The following is an 18,292-nucleotide window of genomic DNA, read 5'->3' as shown; positions in this document are numbered from 1 at the left end:
CACCCTCCCAACCCACTTGACCACCTCCCACCCCCACCCCACCCACCCAGATGGCTTAGGGTGATTGAACACAATAGGTTTGGACTGTACTTTCAGTTTCCAGTTTCAGTGTTGATAGGAATGTTCATCAAACATTCCATAGATCAGGCTTTTTAAAAATTACCAAGGAAGAATAGATTAATTGAAGGAGTAGCAGACATTTCCAAATGTCTGCAATAGCAGTATGAAAGCTTAAACAATCATTTACTATTTGTTTTTCGCCTTAAATTATGTAAGTACTACGAGTTTGCCCTAGGTTAGGAACAGAAATATTTAATTATCTGTGGATGGCCTTATCACTTTTATCTTCTGTCTTTTTCTGGTTGAAGCAGCTTAACCAATAAGATATGAAAAGCATGTCCCAAAACAGATTTTTGAGACCAGTCTGTCACTGTATTGCTTTATTAGGAAAATGATCATGTAAGTCATGTTCTAAAAATAATATTTCAAAATTTCATACTGATATCCACACTTTGGAGAGAACGGGACATTTATAGCTCCCCCCTCATAGTTGCGTAGGAAGTATGCCTTAAGAAAATATGCCTGTTTTGAATTTTAGGATTAAGACCTAGTGCTACATAGGGTTCATTTTTATTGGAAAGAGTCTAGCTCTTGGTGACTAGCATTAGAATAAGCAGATGGATTTTAATAATTAGTGGAGTGGGAAAGTTCAATCAATTCCATTCAATGAATTGGTACAGAAATTAACTTAGGCACATTAAGAAATTACATGTGTTAGTGCAGATTTTTGGCTTAAAAAATTAGTATCTTTGCTATTTGATGTTGGCAGTGGGTATTCTCTGAGTTGTGTATGGATTTGCAAATTTATCAGCTCACTCTCATTTCAGAAAGGTGATTGAAATCCCTGGCAGGCTACAGAAATGAATATAAATGATTCCAAACTAGCTCTTGGTTACTAGGTGGGTACAGTATCACAGCCTTTGTTAGCTTGCTTTTTCCAGAGAGATTTAATTATTTTTCTGTTTTTTAAGTGGTTATTTTCCTCTAATCTTGAAAGTGAAGAAAGGGAGTGGGGGCGTTGAAGAGGATAAAACGACAGCAAAAAACAAAAGGCCTAAGATGATATTACCAGGCTCTGCAGTGTAGCTGTGATGCTCTTCCACCCGAGCCGGTTGGTAAAGAGAGCACATGTGACTAACAGCCTCATCTTCAAACCTGTGCTGATACCAAAACACAAACAGACCAGAATTAAAAGAAATTCTGCCTTCTATAGGCAATTGAAAAGGGAAGTTTGCGCTTTAAATGGAAAAGGAAAATGCTGTTTGGCACCGTTACTCACTTTTCTCAGAGAGCATTGCCCAAAAAACGAAGGGCCAAAAAAAATCTGTTAATTTTCAACTGAAAAGTATGCCTTGGTGGCCTTGGCTATGCTGTTCCCCTGAATTACTAAATGGCTTGCTTTTCCAATTTTCTTTCCTACATACATTAAGGATTTTGCCAATTGACGGTCCATTTCACTAACTGTAATCTTTAGGATTAATGTGGGGACTCCCAGCCGCTATTTCTCACCCTTCTGCTCACAGTTTCAATTAATTTTGGGTTGTGGTTGAAATGATGGAAACTACTTGTCTGCTATCCTCCAGGGCTAGTGGAATCTTGTGTGTCTAGGACACAGTTGTATTGTGATAAAGTTGTTCTCTGACAGATGGCCATGGTTACCCTGATAAATGGGTTGGTAAATTTTAGCTTGTGGAGCTCTCATTTGTAATGGGCCTTCTGATCCAGCCCTTCTGTAAGGAAGCTGTGAGACGTGCTCTATGCCGTAAAATCAGCTTCTGTCCTTGCCCAGGCAGGCCTAGTGTGTGGTTTAACAAGAGGTGAAATGCTCACTGCTCAGGATCAGCTGAGATGGGCTGAGACTTTGCCAAACTAATCTACCCACCTTAAAAATTGTAGAGAGCACAGTCTTACCATAATTTGTGATCTTGTCTGCTTTTTACTGAGACACATTTTCTTTGAAATGTAGGTAGACATCCCTCTCTTAGTATTAAATCTCACGGATTAAACTGTAATCTTAACATGTTTCAATTCAATCCTGGGAAGAAATATGCCTTGAATGAAGGATATCATTTTAAGTAAAAGATAACTTTTTTTATGGTAGTGGTTTTCTCTAAGGATTTATGCCTTTTTTCTCATCAGCAAATATCAGTTGTAAAAATGCGCATTCTTCTAAAATCAAGTCAGTAGTCTAATTTCATGGTTTTTGCTACTACATACATGGAACCTCATTTATGGAAAAATTCTGTGTCAATTGGCAACTTGCATCTAAATCCTAAATATGTCATAGTTTCTCCACAGAAATCATAATGGAAGAAACAAAGTACTTGTGGCTCTTTTCTACACGAAAAGTGTGTCATCATTATCATTTTTTAATTACTGAACATTTATATTAATACCAGAGAACCTCAGCCCCTCTCCTTTCCAGCTGCAGGTCCCCGGGCCTTGCCCTGTTTGATGCAGATCAGGTATAGTTGCCCATTTGCTTGGCTGCCTTTTAACTTTGCTAACCTGTTTCAGCAAGAGTCATATTTCAAAATGCTGCCTTTCTCTTTCATCCCCTCACCTCCTTCGAGTTACCACTGTGTGGCTGCATAGGCATATATTGTGTTCTGCCATGAGAAGGTTTGCCTCAGATATGTGTTGTTCCCTTCACTTAGAAGGACCTGCTCTTACAGTAAGAATCGGTATCCATTAAAAGGTCAAAATTTAGCATATAATATTTATAAAGTGATTTTTTTCAAGGTTCCTTTAAAATATATGCTAACAAGAATCAGTATTATGCCTGTTGCTAACCAGTTATTTTTAATTTGGCTCTTTGAGGCTTGAAGATGAGGAAAAGGCAGAAGAAAGAGGTTTAAACCCCTTTGTCAAGGCATCTTTGATCATGGCAGTTGAGGGAGAGATGGAGGTGGGGGGTGGAGGACAGGGGGAGAAAGAGACTGGGAGAGAGAGTGTATTTGTGTATGTGCTTTCAAACTAGAGTGAGCAGCTGGTCATAGGATTGCTAAATTGACTCAGTTTATCTCTTTTCTCTCCAAAATAATTTCTAAATCTTTTTTCACATATAAATGTATATATAGGATTTAGTAAACTAATTAGTAAAGTGATAATTTAACATTAGTTTAAAGAAAGTATCTAAATGCCACAAAAATCAACGTGTCCATTATAAGTCAAACTAGAGATACGAAACGAAGTCAGTGTAATTATTTAGTATTGATTTCATTGTAATGAGACCTTTTCACAATCACTTGGATTCATTGTTTAAATATATTAAAGAGTCCCTCAGCTTATTAGAATTACATAAAGGGTTCTGATTTCATGATATGGACTTTGATAATATCTATTAACCCAGGCAAAAACTCTAGAAGAAGAGTGTTTAATATTGACCAGTCTTCAGCATATGTGAAATTCTACTCCCCACGCTGGCAGTAAATAGTAGGTTTGAGTAAATACCAAATTATCATACAAGAGAACTTTGCTAAGTCTCCTTTTAAGCAGCAAGCCAGTTGTGGTACTTGGGGTAGAGAGCAATGAGCAAACAAGTATTGATCCATATCTCTTTCTGCTCAGTAGCTTCTTTCCAAACTGTTTTCAGTAGAAAAAAATAGCATATGGAGACCTTAGTGTAAATGTTTACCCACGATAGTGTATAATTACATACATGAGATGTCTTATTTTGAAGTAAGCATTTTTAGACTTTCCAACAAGAGTGCACATTAATGTGAGCATCGCTTCATTTAACACTTAAAATATGGTTTCATTAAAAAAAAATTAAAAATACTTCAACACGTCAGAAACCTAAGTCTCCACTTGATTTGGAAAAATTAGCCTTAATGTCACCATTGGTAAAAATTAGATATGTATTTAGCCCCTACTATGTAAAATAGGTTACTTATCTGATGTGATTTTTGATGATGGGTAGATATTATACTTCACATTCTTTGTATGGCAGCTGCTGACACTTGCACTGTCCATAACCATTAATGATGATGAAGGGTCCTTCATGGGTGGGTTCATATTCATTATATGGTCCTTGGTCTGACATGTTTGACATATGGAGTCGTGTTTGGGATCGGAGCTGCCTGTGGTTCTGAATCATTGAGCACTGCCTAATTCTTCTTAAAGTGGGAGGGCAGCACTTCCTGGAGATGAACACTATAAAAATAATAAAAAAGAAAGAAAACAATAAAGCCATTGTTCCTGTAATTACCCGCTGAGTGAAGATGGCATTGTCTGGTTCGGGAAAGTGTTCCTCAGTAGTAACTGCTATGCCCGCAGTAGTTGGGATTTCTTTGTCTCCCACATGGTAACTTGATGAGCTTATTCTTTTTGTATATTCAGTGGTTGGATCTTTATAAGTTGTAGCCATGGCGGTGACAGTGGTTGATAAATTCCAGCAGAGCTGAAATCCGTGGACTGCATCTAGTATATCCTCTCCTTGGGTGTGGTCGGGGCTGTGGCATAGGATGGAATGCTCCCACCGACCTTGGAAACTGCCCAGCCAGGAGGCCAAAGCACATATTCGAGGGCTGCATTCCCACAGATTGCCAGAGAGGCCAACGGTTGTGAGGGATCTCAGGGAGTTTAAGATCTTGGAATCAAGGCTGTTTAACTTGTTGTTATCCATGAGGAGTATTTTAAGATTAGGCATCGTTTCAAACACTGTCAGGTCGATGGCTTTTATTTCATTTCCAGTCAGGTCTAGCTTTTCTAAAGTGCCCCAGGTCCACTCCATCCCACATGTCAAGTTGCTAATTTTGTTCCATTGTAAGAAGAGCGTGTGCAGACTGCTTAGCCGTAGGAAATGAGCAAAATTAATCTTCGTCAGCTGGTTGTGCTCTAGGTGAAGCTCTCTCAGTTTGATTAATCCTGCAAATCCATTGCGAGCCAAACTTCGCAAACGGTTTGTGCTCAAATCCAGAAACTCCAGACTACGACAGTCCCAGAACAGGCGTACTGGGATAGTCCGCAGGGAGTTGGACCGTAAATGCAAGGTCTGTAGCTTCCGGAGGCCATAGAAGAGCTCTGGGTGCAGAGATGACAGCTGATTAAAAGACAGGTCCAAATTTTGCAGGTTAATCAGTTGGGTAAAAGTTGTGTTTGGTAAATAAAATATTTTGTTGGAACTTAAGATTAATTCCTTAAGTTTATATAGTCCTTGAAAAGCATCTTCTTTTACTGTTGATATTTGATTATGGTCTAAGTGGAGCCAGGTAAGTTGACTGAAGCTGGCAAATTGATCCCTTTCGAGCTCTGTGATGTGATTGTGCCTCAGGGACAGGCCCAGAGAGCCCTTGTCTGTGGTGTTTGGCACTGAGTGGAAGCCCTGAGAGTCGCAGTAGAAGAGCAGCTTCTCACAGCGGCATTTGGGTGGACATGCCATACCCAGGGCAGGCAGCATTTTTAAAACCATACTCATTGCATATATTGCTGCCAGCATAGGGGCCCCTAATGGCCACTTGAAATGTAAGCCTGCAGAATATAATTTAAGGAAGACAAGAAGATAGGATATTTTTCAGCAGAGCGTATGGGCTGTTAAAACAACAACAACAACAACATAACATTATGGCAAAAGATGTCACTACATATAGCTTATTTTTCATTTGCTGCAGAAACACTAACCTTGTTAGTATGACTAGAACAAAACTTAAACCATTAAGAAAGAAGATAAAACACATCCTGTCATCAGCAATATATGTTTTTACCTAAACCTCAAAATCCAAAAATGTGACAGTGATCTCCCTCATAAAAATGTGAATTCAGTGGCTTATTATTTTAAAAGCGTTGATTCCTTGCTGACTGTACAAGGCACATAAATACATGGACTTACCCATTCTTCTGAGCACATTGGAGGCTGCATTCAGTCTCGGTTGTCAGACTCAACGCAGTGAGTCTGTAAAAGGCTCTAACATGCGGGAGCCTTTGACCAGTTTCCTGTTTTCTGTGTCCCAGGCTTTCCGAGTAAAATTGAATCCACCAGGGTGAGTTGTTTTTTCCTTAGGATATTCCTCTCGAAAGCATTGGTTTCATTTTCTGTAACCACTCTGATCCCCTAAATCAGTTTTGAATATAAGTTATTAATTTCGTCCTCCTCTAACTGCTCATCAGCTGGTTAATCAAAGCTTCAGCCTCTCCTTTTTGCAGCCATTAGTTCTCTCGGTCTTAACTTGTTGATGGCAGATGGGCGGCTTGTTGCAGAGAAGAGCTCCTGGAGCAGCATGAGTGCATTTACTGAAAAGCTTTTCCGAGAAACGGCACAAGAATGGATTTGCTTATGTGCTGCGACCACACAGAACTGTATATAGGCTGACGTCACCGGGTGACGTGTCTTTTGTTTGGGTTTTCCAGAAGCTTTACTGTTATAAAGCAGTGTGCTTTGTAACAGTATCGGGGTCGTTGTAAGACCCCTGATTATAATGAAGCGAGAAAGAAGAACTCCTGACTTAAAAACATGGTATTGCTTCAGTGTAGGAAGCAGCAGTGAGGTTGTAATAAAGGCTGCATTCAAGAAGACCCGTCTGAACAGTGAGTTGGGTTAGCAGAGTGATGATTTTTTAATGCTTGGGAGAGCCAGTGTTAGACTGCCGATTCTGCACAGAGAGATCATCTAAATGGGCAGGAGCCTGCACGATTTATGAAGTGCTGATTTAACAGCAGCCTCTGCCAGTGCCTGCTGCTCTGGTAGTTTGGAAAGCTACTCAATCACCTTGCTGTCATGATTGGTTAAAATAGAAGTATGACTATGATTTGCTTCAAATGTGTTGGTAAACTACCTAAGCGGGCTTTGCTTCTTTGTCATTAAGAGTTTAACATCATAAACCAAGAATAAAGGGCAAAAAAAAAAGGTTGGAAAACAAAGCATTTGGTTATTTTGCTCTTTGAGAATTTCAGGAGAAAGCTAATTAAAAAGATTCTCCTCTGTCTTATTTTATATAATAGTGTTTTATCACAGTGCTAATTGAAAAATAATGCTGATTTGATCTTTGGATGTCTTAGTAGGAGAAAAGGGTAGGTTGATACAGTCATTTAATATTGCATGCCCTAAGTGTTAACAGTGGAACAGAAATGATTTAGGACAAGTGGTATAGCATGGCTGGATTCTGACATGGTCCCTTGTATTTACCTCAGAATTTCACCTACTTCTTCGGCTAAAAGCCTCTACTGATCTGGCATTGGGGCTTTGTGACCCTCAAACAATAGAGCATTTGCACACTCAGTAGTGCCTACTGGCACACTTAAGAACTGACTTTGAGTCTCATACTAACTGTTGTTGAAATCTCTCTAGGGAATACGAAAGGTCACTCATACCCTGTAATAGGATTTTTGCTTTGGCTGTTTTTACTTGACCTAACACCATCTTCTCCCTGTCGAATAGTATCACTTTTCAGAATTTGGTTATGACTGTACAGCTCCATGTTTACTACTGTATAAATGTAAAAGATATTTCTACTGTGAGTCAGGGTCATATTTTCAGGCCTGACAAAGGTAAGGCCTTTTATACATCTGACATTATTGATTTGGCCTTCCAGGCCATTTCTCCCATATCATTGGCACTTATCCTTAGTAGGTCTTGTCTCAGACCTGAAGGCAGAAATCTGAAAACTACCCATTGTGTCTGTGAAACCAGAACATCATCAGTCTGTTGGCTTCCAGGGGCTTTATCACACTGGGCATGTGTAAGAAGTTATTGTCTCAAGGGGTATAGTTTCTGTGTTGGAGTGTGGTGCTAGAGTGAGGACTGGAAGACTCCAGGGTGCCTTCCTCAGGGCTCTGTGGAGACAGCAGCAGCTGCAGGTGTGTAGTTTGGCTCCTCCTAGAAGCAGACCCCAAGGTAGGATTAGAAGTATAAGAATTTTATTGAGGAAAATGCCTGGGATGTGTAAAGGGAGAGAGAAGACAGCAGGAATACACTTAGGTCTGGTAGAGTCTTAACAACCATGGGGCATGTCTGATACCTCTGAAAGGAGAAGACTGAAGGAAAGACTCTGTGGGCAGTGCAGTTCTAAGATAGCGTGCCCAAGCCAAAGTTAGCCATGAGTGGAATCCCTTTTTCTCAGGAACTAGTACTCCTACTGTATTCCTGCTTGCTGGTTAAGGAAGGGAAGGAGAGGTCCTGTTTTAGACTAAAAGGATGCCGCTCCCCCAACTGACCTTGATCCTTTCCATAGTCTTTCTCTCTTATAGGCTAGAAGTTCTTAACCTGGGTCCATAGTTGGCTTATAGAATTTTGTTGCTTGTGCATTTTTCTGTGGATAAGGTTTAATCAAATTCTTACAGGGTCTGTGACCATAGGTTTCAGAGTGATCGTTCTGTAGGAACTTGCTCCCAAAACTTCCAACGAGGGGAGTCTGACAAGGGTGTTAATTTTTTTTTTTTTTTAAGGAAAAGAAGCCCTTGGGATACTGTAAATGCTCTTATTGAAGTCAGCCACTCTCTGATTAAAAAAAAACCTTTGCAAGGCAGGAGGAGCTGGATTAAATTCTCCCCTGAAGTAACAACTTTAGTTCCATGTGGAGAAAAGCATTAGAACCAATTGGATTAGAGCAACCATGATTAGGAATGAGTTGTATGTGAAAATTTAGAGGGAAGAGCATTTCCTTCCCCTTAAACTCTTGGTTCCTTTCTGCTCTGTAGTCTGCTTAGCCTACTTCTTATATACCAACAAATGGAAAACCCTTAAATTACATTATCCCAATACTGCTGTAACAGATTTGTGGGCAAGGAAAATTGCGCAGAAAAGCACCAGTGCAATCAAGAGTAATTATTTTTTGATGCATCTGGAGAAGTGGGCAGTAATGCCTGCCGTCTCACAGTACCCAGAGAGCACAGTCCGTCTAGGTCACCAGCCATCTTGCCCACTTGCCCTTTCTTTGGGTTCAAAAGGTTTAGACTGTGGAATCAGAGAAGATGTGGTGTTTGTCTTAAAATTGGTTGAAGTACCATAGTTCCTATTGATGGAATTTTTTTATCATTTTTTGATCTTTATCTTTCTTTAGCTAAAAGGACTAAAAAGAAACCCATGTTCTTTCTGAAGTAAACTTTTTCTTGGTTTCATTTCACAACAGCTTTATTCTGCGTACATATGCCTTTGACTTAAAGTGGCAGTACAAACTCTGGAAGGTACTCTCCATATCATCTGTTTCAATGTTCACTGTTTTAGTTGTTCGTGACAAGGCAAAGGACAAGTAAAATCTAGCCCGCCTGTCCTCTCTGTAAATGGTTTTAAGCAAATTAAATGAGTCATGTGGCAGGGCTTAGGTGTTGTAGTTACCTGCATTACTCTACTTGATAGTTTGCTTTGAATATATATTGCTAATTAGGGACAAATATTTCCCCACTTGGAGAAGCAGATGTATGGGTATATACATGAAATCTTCTAATTTGTGGTAGAGAGGGAGCTGGATTTTGCTTTATGCTAAAGAGTCAAATGTTTCTTAACTAATCATGCCCGACTCCAAAAATTTTAATACCCCAGCACCCAGAGGTGTGGTGGGGAAGCACAGAGGTGCTCTGGAGAAGTATGTTAAAATAAACCTTTTTGCTTCCAGTCTTGGTCATCATTCCTTGGAGATCTCCTTACGATCATCAAAAAGCGATAGACATTTTTAGGATGGAGATCCAAGATTTGTGGGTCTGAGTATATCCCCTCCTAAGAACCTTTTAGGGTTCTTAGTTGGCAGCCACATACTTGGGCCTGTATTGTATCAATACCTGTATTAGAGTGAGTGGGTTTTACTAGCCTGTTTTTGGAGGCGGGAAAGAAAGAGGATGGTAGAAGATTCTGATAAATCCTAGAGTTGTTCACTGCTTTCAAACGTGTGTATTTGGAGACAAAGATTGACTGTTCTTTTAAACTATTTATTTATTTATTTATTTGCTGTGTTGTGTCTTCATTGCTGTGTGCGGGCTTTCTCTAGTTGTGGCGAGCGGGAGCTACTCTTCGTTGCAGTGCGCGGGCTTCTCCTTGCGGTGGCTTCTCTTGTTGCGGAGCACAGGCTCTAGGCGCGTGGGCTTCAGTAGTTGTGGCCTGTGGACTCAGTAGTTGTGGCACACGGGCTTAGTTGCTCTGCGGCATGTGGGATCTTCCCGGACCAGAGCCTGAACCCGTGTCCCCTGCATTGGCAGGCGGATTCTTAACCACTGCGCCACCAGGGAAATCTGACTATTCTTTTAAATTTTTGATTTGCTCTTTAAAAACTACTGGGGTTTGGCACTAAACCGTTTGTTATCTTCCCAAGAACCAGAACTTATCTGACAGAGGCAGATAGAATATGTAAGGATTGATGGACTTACCAATCTGTCATGTTAGAGATGGGCTAAAGAGTAGTTGATTATCCCAGGTAGAGCCAGAGGATCTGAGAACATTTAAAATTCTAGGCTGTTAGAGTTTTGGAGAAATCACAGGGGACCACTGTTGAGTGTAAATAAGTATCTCTATTGCTGGGATCTTTCCTTTCAAAAACCCTTTAAGAAGTAGACTGTCCACGTTAAGCCTACAGAATCCCTATTTTTGACCTCGTCCTTGCCCTCCATTAATTGTGATTTTTAAGTTCTTTTGTTATCTTTATTAAACATGACCGAGAAAGCAGTAGGAAGGAGTGATGGTTACACCAATGATGATGAGCTGTGTCCCTTTTGATGCTGTTACTTACAAAGTTTGGTTTTGGAGGCATGTGCTTTTTGGCAATTGTTGGTATTGGTGGGGTGGCAGAACTAGGATCATGTGACAGCCTAATTCTGTTGTGCTAGCATTGTGTTCTGTGCCCAGGGCTAGAAAATTCAGCAGTAAATCTTGGGGTGATGCACCTTAGGTAAGGGAAGATTTTCCATAGAAGTTTGGGCAGAGGTACATTTAGACCACAAAGATCTTTTATTTCACCTATTGTAGATATGAAACCAACCCAAACCAAACAGAACTATCCTGAGGTCTTGATAAATGCGTAGACTGAAATTTATATTGCCAAGCCCTTTTCTTATTCTTGCTTGCCAGTGGCTTCATCGTGTTCATGTTTCCCCCATCCTCTGTGCATGGCAGGCTTCGTTTTTTATTCTGAAGTAGAGCCGAGTTTGCCTTTTTTCGTTTTGTTTTTAAAGATTTAAGTTTTTAAAATTTATTTTTGGCTGTGTTGGGTCTTCGTTGCTGCGCACAGGCTTTCTCTAATTGTGGTGAGCAGGGGCTACTCTTCGTTGTGGTGCGTGGGCTTCTCCTTGCAGTGGCTTCTCTTGTTGCAGAGCACAGGCTCTAGGTGCGTGGGCTTCAGTAGTTGTGGTGTGCAGGCTCAGTAGTTGTAGCATGCAGGCTCAGTAGTTGTGGCTCACGGGCTTAGTTGCTCTGTGGCATGTGGGATCTTCCCGGACCAGGGCTTGAACCCATGTCCCCAGCATTGGCAGGCAGATTCTTAACCGCTGCGCCACCAGGGAAGTCCCTACAGCCAAGTTTTGATTTGTTCTTCCTGTTTCTCCCTTTCTACATTTGAGTAACTCTTTATTTAGAGAGTTTCTATGTTTCCTCCTGCCTACATATATGGCCACAGGCTATAGAAAGCCATTTGCATAGGATAGGATTAAGAGTTAAGATACCCAATTATATTTACTTGAAGAATCTCTTAATTTTAGTGGTCTCTTTGACCCAATTGGCTAGATTTAAAAGGATGAATTTGCATGTATATTGGCTAGATGCTAGCAATCTTGGTTGCTGAAGCTTGGAAATGTCATTACTTTAGAACCCTCTTAGTGTGCTCTGGGATAGAGGGATGGCAACATGTGCTTAAGGCAAGCAAAATATTTGAACATGTGATATCATCAATGCAGAGAAAATCAATAACAAAAATTCAGCCCAAAGAGAACAAGATCACTTCTTATTAGGAATGGCTTATAGCAGCCTATCAGTATTAGAGCTACTGTTGAGGTATTGATCCCGTGTTCCTGGAAAGGGGCTTGCCAAGGCTTGAGCTCCCATGGGAGCTGATTCTGTTCCACTGTTTTTTGCATGTGAGTGGGTAGGGGGGTGGGGGTCTGTCTGTTCAATGGCTTCATAGTTTTTTTCCTGTGTGTGTTTGTGAGTATGCATATGTACCTAATGGCTTCACAGCTTTACCCTTGCATGCTATGCTGTAATTTATGGACATGTAGTTTCTTTTGAGGCTTTTGGCTTTTGCAGACAGTGTAAAATGAATATTCTTTTAATATCTTTGCATCCTTAGGCAAGTTTATATAAAAGGTAGGTTCCTAACAGTAAATTGCTGGGTTATAGGAGTTGTTATATTTAAAATTGATAGACATTGCCACATTGCCTTCCAAAGAATTTTAAACCATTTTATACTTCCCCCAGTAGTCAGTAAGTATGCACTAACCTCCTCCCCCCACCTTAACACCATATTAGAAGCTAGCAAACTTTAAAAATATCTGTGAATCTGATGGGTGAAAAATGTTCTCTTTGATGTGTTGTGAGTGAGATTTAGCATCATTTTGGGTGTAGGTATACTGTTATTTTTGTTCTTTTCTGTAGACTGTGTATTTCATTTGTTCATTCCCACTTCCCACTCCTAAAATTGGTCATTTCCAATTACAAATCTTTCCTAAGGATTTGTAAGGCTTTTTTGCTTATTAAAGAAATTAATTTTGTTTGTGAAATATTTTACAAAGATTTCTTCCAATTAGTCATTTGTTTTTTAAAGGTTTTATGGTCTTTGCTATATATACTTAATTTTAATGAATGGCAAAACTGATGAGAATCTTTCTTAGTATTAAAACACACACTTGCCATATTATGCTAAAGATCCAGTACCATTTGGTGAACATGAAATTTGTAGTATCTTTAGTAAACAGAGATTCCCTGTTAACCCATTATCTTTAGCAGGGAAAAGAGGATCAGAGCCTTCAGAAAGTTATTATTATTTTTTTTAAATCAGTGCAAAAACCAAAAACATTTCCTTGTTTATCACAAATCTTAGCCGCATTTTACCAGTTAACTGAGCATTTAAAAATCCTTCTTGGCGGGGGGCGGGTGGGGGGAATCCTTTGGGGACTTCCCTGGTGGCGCAGTGATGAAGAATCCGCCTGCCAGTGCAGGGGACACAGGTTCGAGCTCTGGTCCGGGAAGATCCCACGTGCCGCGGAGCAACTAAGCCCGTGTGCCACAACTACTGAGCCTGCGCTCTAGAGCCCACAAGTCACAACTACTGAGCCCATGTGCCGCAACTACTGAAGCCTGTGTGCCACAACTACTGGAGCCCGCTGCCTAGAGCCCGTGCTCCGCAACAAGAGAAGCCACTGCAGTGAGAAGCCTGCACACCGCAACGAAGAGTAGCCCCTCTCGTCGCAACTAGAGAAAGCCCACGTGCAACGATGAAGACCCAATGCAGCCAAAAAATAAATTAAAAAAAATAAATTTATTTTTAAAAATCAACAGATTTTTTAAAATAAATAAATAAATAAATAGTCCTTAAATTGGATTTTACCCCTCCTCTGCTACTCTCTCCAGCCTTACTCTAGATTACAAATAAAGTATTTGATAGACAGTATTTGAGATTATTTGAAAAGCCTTATATTTTCACTAATAACAAGAAAGCAGGAGACTGATAACTTGCCACGTAGATGACACGCTGAGTCCTATGACTTTTAAACACGTCTCTAATTAGTCACTGGTTTCTCATTTTTTTCATGTCAACAGGTATCCCAGGGTGTGATTTGAGAATGGCTGTGAGGGGAAGCATGAGGTGCTGTGGAAGCACCCCAGAGGGACACCTAACTGGAACTTAGGGTTGAGGGTGGCCACAGGAAACTTCTACAAGGAAGTGTGATATCTCATCTAAAGGGTGGGTAGGAGTTAGAAGAAGGGCAGGTAGAGTATTCCAGGTAGGTGAGAGAGAGCTTGGCATGTCTGAAGAATTTAAATGTGTGTGGATGGATCATAGCATGGAAGATAGCAGAGTGATCATGGTCAGTGAAGTAATGGCAATGGCTGGGCTATAGCAGGGAGAGTGTGTAAAATTAGAAGAGAAGGAAGCCTCTGGCAGAAGAGTCCTGAAGAGACCATGTAGAACCTTCAAATTAGAGCACTTTTCCCCCTGGAAGTATTGTGGAAGTTTTCACTTTGTGTTTTTCCCTGGAAGCATTGTGTTTATTTTGTGCTGTTACTTTTTCAGGTTGAGTAGTCTTTTGTAGGAACCTTTGTCACATCATGTCTAGGGACTAAAATGTGTCTTGAGATGCCACCAGCAATGCGAGAGACATATTTCATCCCTTCCCAGCTGGGAAGAGTTGGAATGGAGTTAGAGAATGGAGAGGTGGTAGGGTATGGGCAAGGAATTGGTGGACGTATGCACCAACCACAGAACTGAGACCTAGTGTCATTTGTGGCAAAGGTATCGGTGGTTGAGAGCTGTGGATTTGTTTTAGGAGAATGCTTACTCTTTTTGAGGCAGGAGATAGTTCGTTGGAAGGAAAAAAAAAGTTTGTTCTTCCAGAGGTCACCACCAAAATGGGTAAAATCCTCCAGGAAATTCTAGTTCTTAATACTTTAAAAAAAAAATCTATTACAAACTTAAATGTAATTTCCTGTATGACTTTTACTTACTGCTCTGACCCACTGTTATGTCATTCTGAACTCCTGTCAAGCCCGGCACAATACAGGGTCTTGCTGAATTAGGGGTTGCTCTGAATTATTTTATCTCAGATTAGAAACCCTCTGAGAGAAGGATTATGGCTAATCCTGCCTACTCCAGTGGATGCAGAGTGCTCAGTAAGATTGTCTAAATAGATAGAAGTCTGTCCACGCAGGAGGAAGGTGGAATGGCTTCTTCATGCTTCTCTTAAAGATTGGTTTTAAAAGCCCTTTCATTGTCTCAGCCAAAACTGTGTTGCTTAGAGGCAGTCCCAGCTAATAACCTTTGCCTCTCCTCAATTCAGCTGATATTTACTAGTTGAGGAGAAGCTTTATGTTGAAACCCCAAACATGCCATATCTTTTTCTTAGAAAGCCCTTTTGTCGCTGTGTAGCAGGGGCATACATATCAACATTGAGTGAGTCTGGGTGGTCTCTCTGCTTAGTGGAATAGAGTCTTTCAATAAGGTGGGAACCGAGAGTCACTTATTTTAAAGATTCATTGGGCAAATTTACTTTGGCCTAGCCAAAACTAGAAATACAAAATCATAACAGCCTTAATATCAAAGAGAAGTAAGATCTTGTTTTATAGATCAGCAAGCCTTCTACTTTCATCAAGCTCATTATTACGTTTGTAAGTGTGTGTACTCACCCCTATTATATTTTAAATTATTGGAACCGTAAACTTGCTATTTGGACTGGTTTTTTTTTTTTTTTTTTTCTTTTTTTTTAAGGGATGCTTTGATTTAAAAGGTGATCTGTCTAGTATAACCTGAAAACTTCAGTAAGTAACTGCTTCTGAACTGCTCCCTACTGATTAATGAGGCATAAGCCTCTATTTCCTACAGTAACAAGAAAGACAAATTGATTTTTAAGGTAGTTTGACAAAGAATTAACAGATTCATGTTGTGTGAATTTTGCTGTGTGAATGTAATTCCCTCAAAAGTCGAGTTTAAGGATTTGCTTTTATATAACTTTCTAAGTATTATAAATCCTTCTACCCAAACTGAGGATGTTGCAGGGAATTAGGCTCTCATGAGGTTATTGAGCCCAACCTTTGGATTTCAGATAACAGATGTTTTCTGGAGTAAATGATCTATTAGAAACACCCCCAAAAATGTAGCTAGGTACAATGACAAATTTTACTAGGTTTACTTCAAAGTGAGTGCTTGAGTATCTAAGAAATGTATTGAGACCTTCCTGATTTAAGCATTAATTATGAGGTCAGTTTGATTTTTTTTTTTAAATTCAGTTTTAGCCACCTTTGCCTTAGATCCTGGTATTTTGATCTTTGAGATTGTCAGTAACTAATTATACTTGTCAAGTTCTCTTCTGACTGATGGCCATGAATAAATCACAGTTTATTCCTACAGGTAGAAATGCTCATATTTTCTCAGTTTTTGTTGAGATTCTTTTTTTTTTTTCCTTAAACCCATTAATATTAGTGGATTACTTAACTTTATTGACAGTACAGTTGGAGGAAAAGGTAAGGGATGTGACCCTGACCAGATTTGATAGGGACCATATCAATGTGTCAGTTATATTTCAACTTTTAATTTTAAGTCCTTTTTTGTCTCCTTTCTGTCTTCTGCTAAATAACCTGTATCCATCAATATTCCTTCTCTTTTCTTCTAATAGCCCAGAGATGGAGGCAGAGGGACAAGTGTCATTGTCTCCATTTAACAGAATGGGGGATAAGAGAGAGATTGAGTAACAAATGTACATTAAAAGGCACTCAGAAAGCGTGTAACCACATCTCCCCATCCCCGGCTATTTATCTACTATGCTGACTTATGTACTGATGGCATATCCATACCAGAATGTCTTGAGGGCGACCATGGGTAGAGGAACAGTGGGTAAATTCCTTTGCCCATTTGTATCTCTTCTGTAATTACTATATGTTTTACAGAAAGAGCCACATTTGTTGACTGGGCATTTTGTAAGGAAAAACTTTTAATGTATTTCGTAGTTTAACCTAGCTGATGTCTTACTAGGTATTTCTAAGCACATGGCTAGCTACCTCTACCTGGGATAACTACCTTTGTCCCTTTTCTTTCAAATACCATCCATTTTGATTCTGCTTAGAATGTTCCCCAATGCAAATGTCCACTCAGTCCCCTGACCTCTGAACAAATGCTGATTTACATACCTCTCTCAGAGTGGCTGATAGGTTCTTCTCTGTGCAATACAATTGCGTTAAGCTTAGCCTAGAATTTTAAGTAATCTTACAAAGCATACTTATTTGGCCTGTATAATATAATATATACTGTATATATATACTGTTAACAGTATATATTATAATATATACTGTTAACTGAAGTAATCTGACAAAGCATTCTTATTTGAGCTATATAAAAATACGTTATTAACTCCTATCCATCATGGTACATCTTAGTTTTAAAACTTGTTGTTTCACATTGTTTTAGTGCCAGGTGCCATCTTTCACATTTTGACATTCTTCGTATCTCAGAGTTCTTCAAAATCAAGTATAACCTGTTCTTGCTTGCAGTTCTTGGAGAGCTGGTTCATTAATGAAATTGTTGTATGCTGAACCTTTTTTTTTTTTTAACATCTTTATTGGAGTATAATTGCTTTACAATGGTGTGTTAGTTTCTGCTTTATAACAAAGTGAATCAGCTATACATACACATATATCCCTGTATCTCCTCCCTCTTGCGTCTCCCTCCCACCCTCCCTATCCCACCCCTCTAGGTGGTCACAAAGCCACCAAGCTGGTCTTCCTGTGCTATGCAGCTGCTTCCCACTAGCTATCTATTTTACATTTGGTAGTATATATATTAGTCCATGCCACTCTCTCACTTCGTCCCAGCTTACCCTTCCCCCCACCCCGTGTCAAGTCCATTCTCTACATCTGCTTCTTTATTCCTGTCCTGCCCATAGGTTCTTCATAACCATTTTTTTTTCCTTTAGATTCCATGTATATGTGTTAGCATACGGTATTTTTCTCTTTCTGACTTACTTCACTCTGTAGGACAGACTCTAGGTCCATCCACCTCACTACAAATAACTCAATTTCGTTTCTTTTTATGGCTGAGTAATATTCCATTGTATATATGTGCCACATCTTCTTTATCTGTTCATCTGTCGATGGACACTTAGGTTGCTTCCATGTCCTGGCTATTGTAAATAGAGCTGCAGTGAACATTGTGGTACATGACTCTTTTTGAATTATGGTTTTCTCAGGGTATATACCCAGTAGTGGGGTTGCTGGGTCATATGGTAGTTCTATTTGTAGTTTTTTAAGGAACCTCCATACTGTTCTCCATAGTGGCTGTATCAGTTTACATTCCCACCAACAGTTGTATGCTGAACCTTGAATTAAAGTATAAATTTAATTTTTCAAGCAGAACTTTAAGCAAAAGTCTCACCTCTTGGCTTCTCTTATTTTGGCAGAACTCCCTCAATTTCCATCATGAAATAATATGGAGCCCCTAAGAGTTGTAAAATTAGGTTTTTATGAACAAAGCCACATGGTGCTCTCCCCAACCACCTGTATGTCCCAACTTGGGGCTAAAAACATTGATTTTTCCATGTTGATCTGAACTTAGTTATTGACTATCATTACATTTCCTTGTAAATTACTGCAATGTGCATCTCTTTCCTTGTT

The 18,292-nt window shown here is 39.7% G+C and overlaps 2 protein-coding genes across 2 annotated transcripts in view; one reads left to right on the top strand and one right to left on the bottom strand.

The window, feature by feature from the left end:
• The window catches only part of CTNNA1 (catenin alpha 1), a 186,322-nt gene that overhangs the window by 119,836 nt on the left and 48,194 nt on the right, over window positions 1-18,292 (top strand). The gene's annotated exons all lie outside the window — the stretch shown is intronic.
• On the bottom strand, window positions 57-18,289 carry LRRTM2 (leucine rich repeat transmembrane neuronal 2). The gene is made up of 2 exons (XM_082454618.1): window positions 5,891-18,289; window positions 57-5,532 (listed from the first exon to the last, which is right to left on the bottom strand). The coding sequence occupies exons 1-2, from the start codon at window positions 5,892-5,894 to the stop codon at window positions 3,986-3,988; spliced, it is 1,551 nt and encodes a 516-aa protein (XP_082310744.1). The 5' UTR covers window positions 5,895-18,289; the 3' UTR covers window positions 57-3,985.

The sequence above is a fragment of the Balaenoptera physalus genome (assembly GCF_965194825.1).
Source record: "Balaenoptera physalus genome assembly, chromosome: 3".
NCBI classification, from domain to species: Eukaryota; Metazoa; Chordata; class Mammalia; order Artiodactyla; family Balaenopteridae; genus Balaenoptera; species Balaenoptera physalus.
The sequence above is the reverse complement of the archived record's forward strand: the minus strand, read 5'-3'. Positions and strand labels throughout refer to the sequence as shown.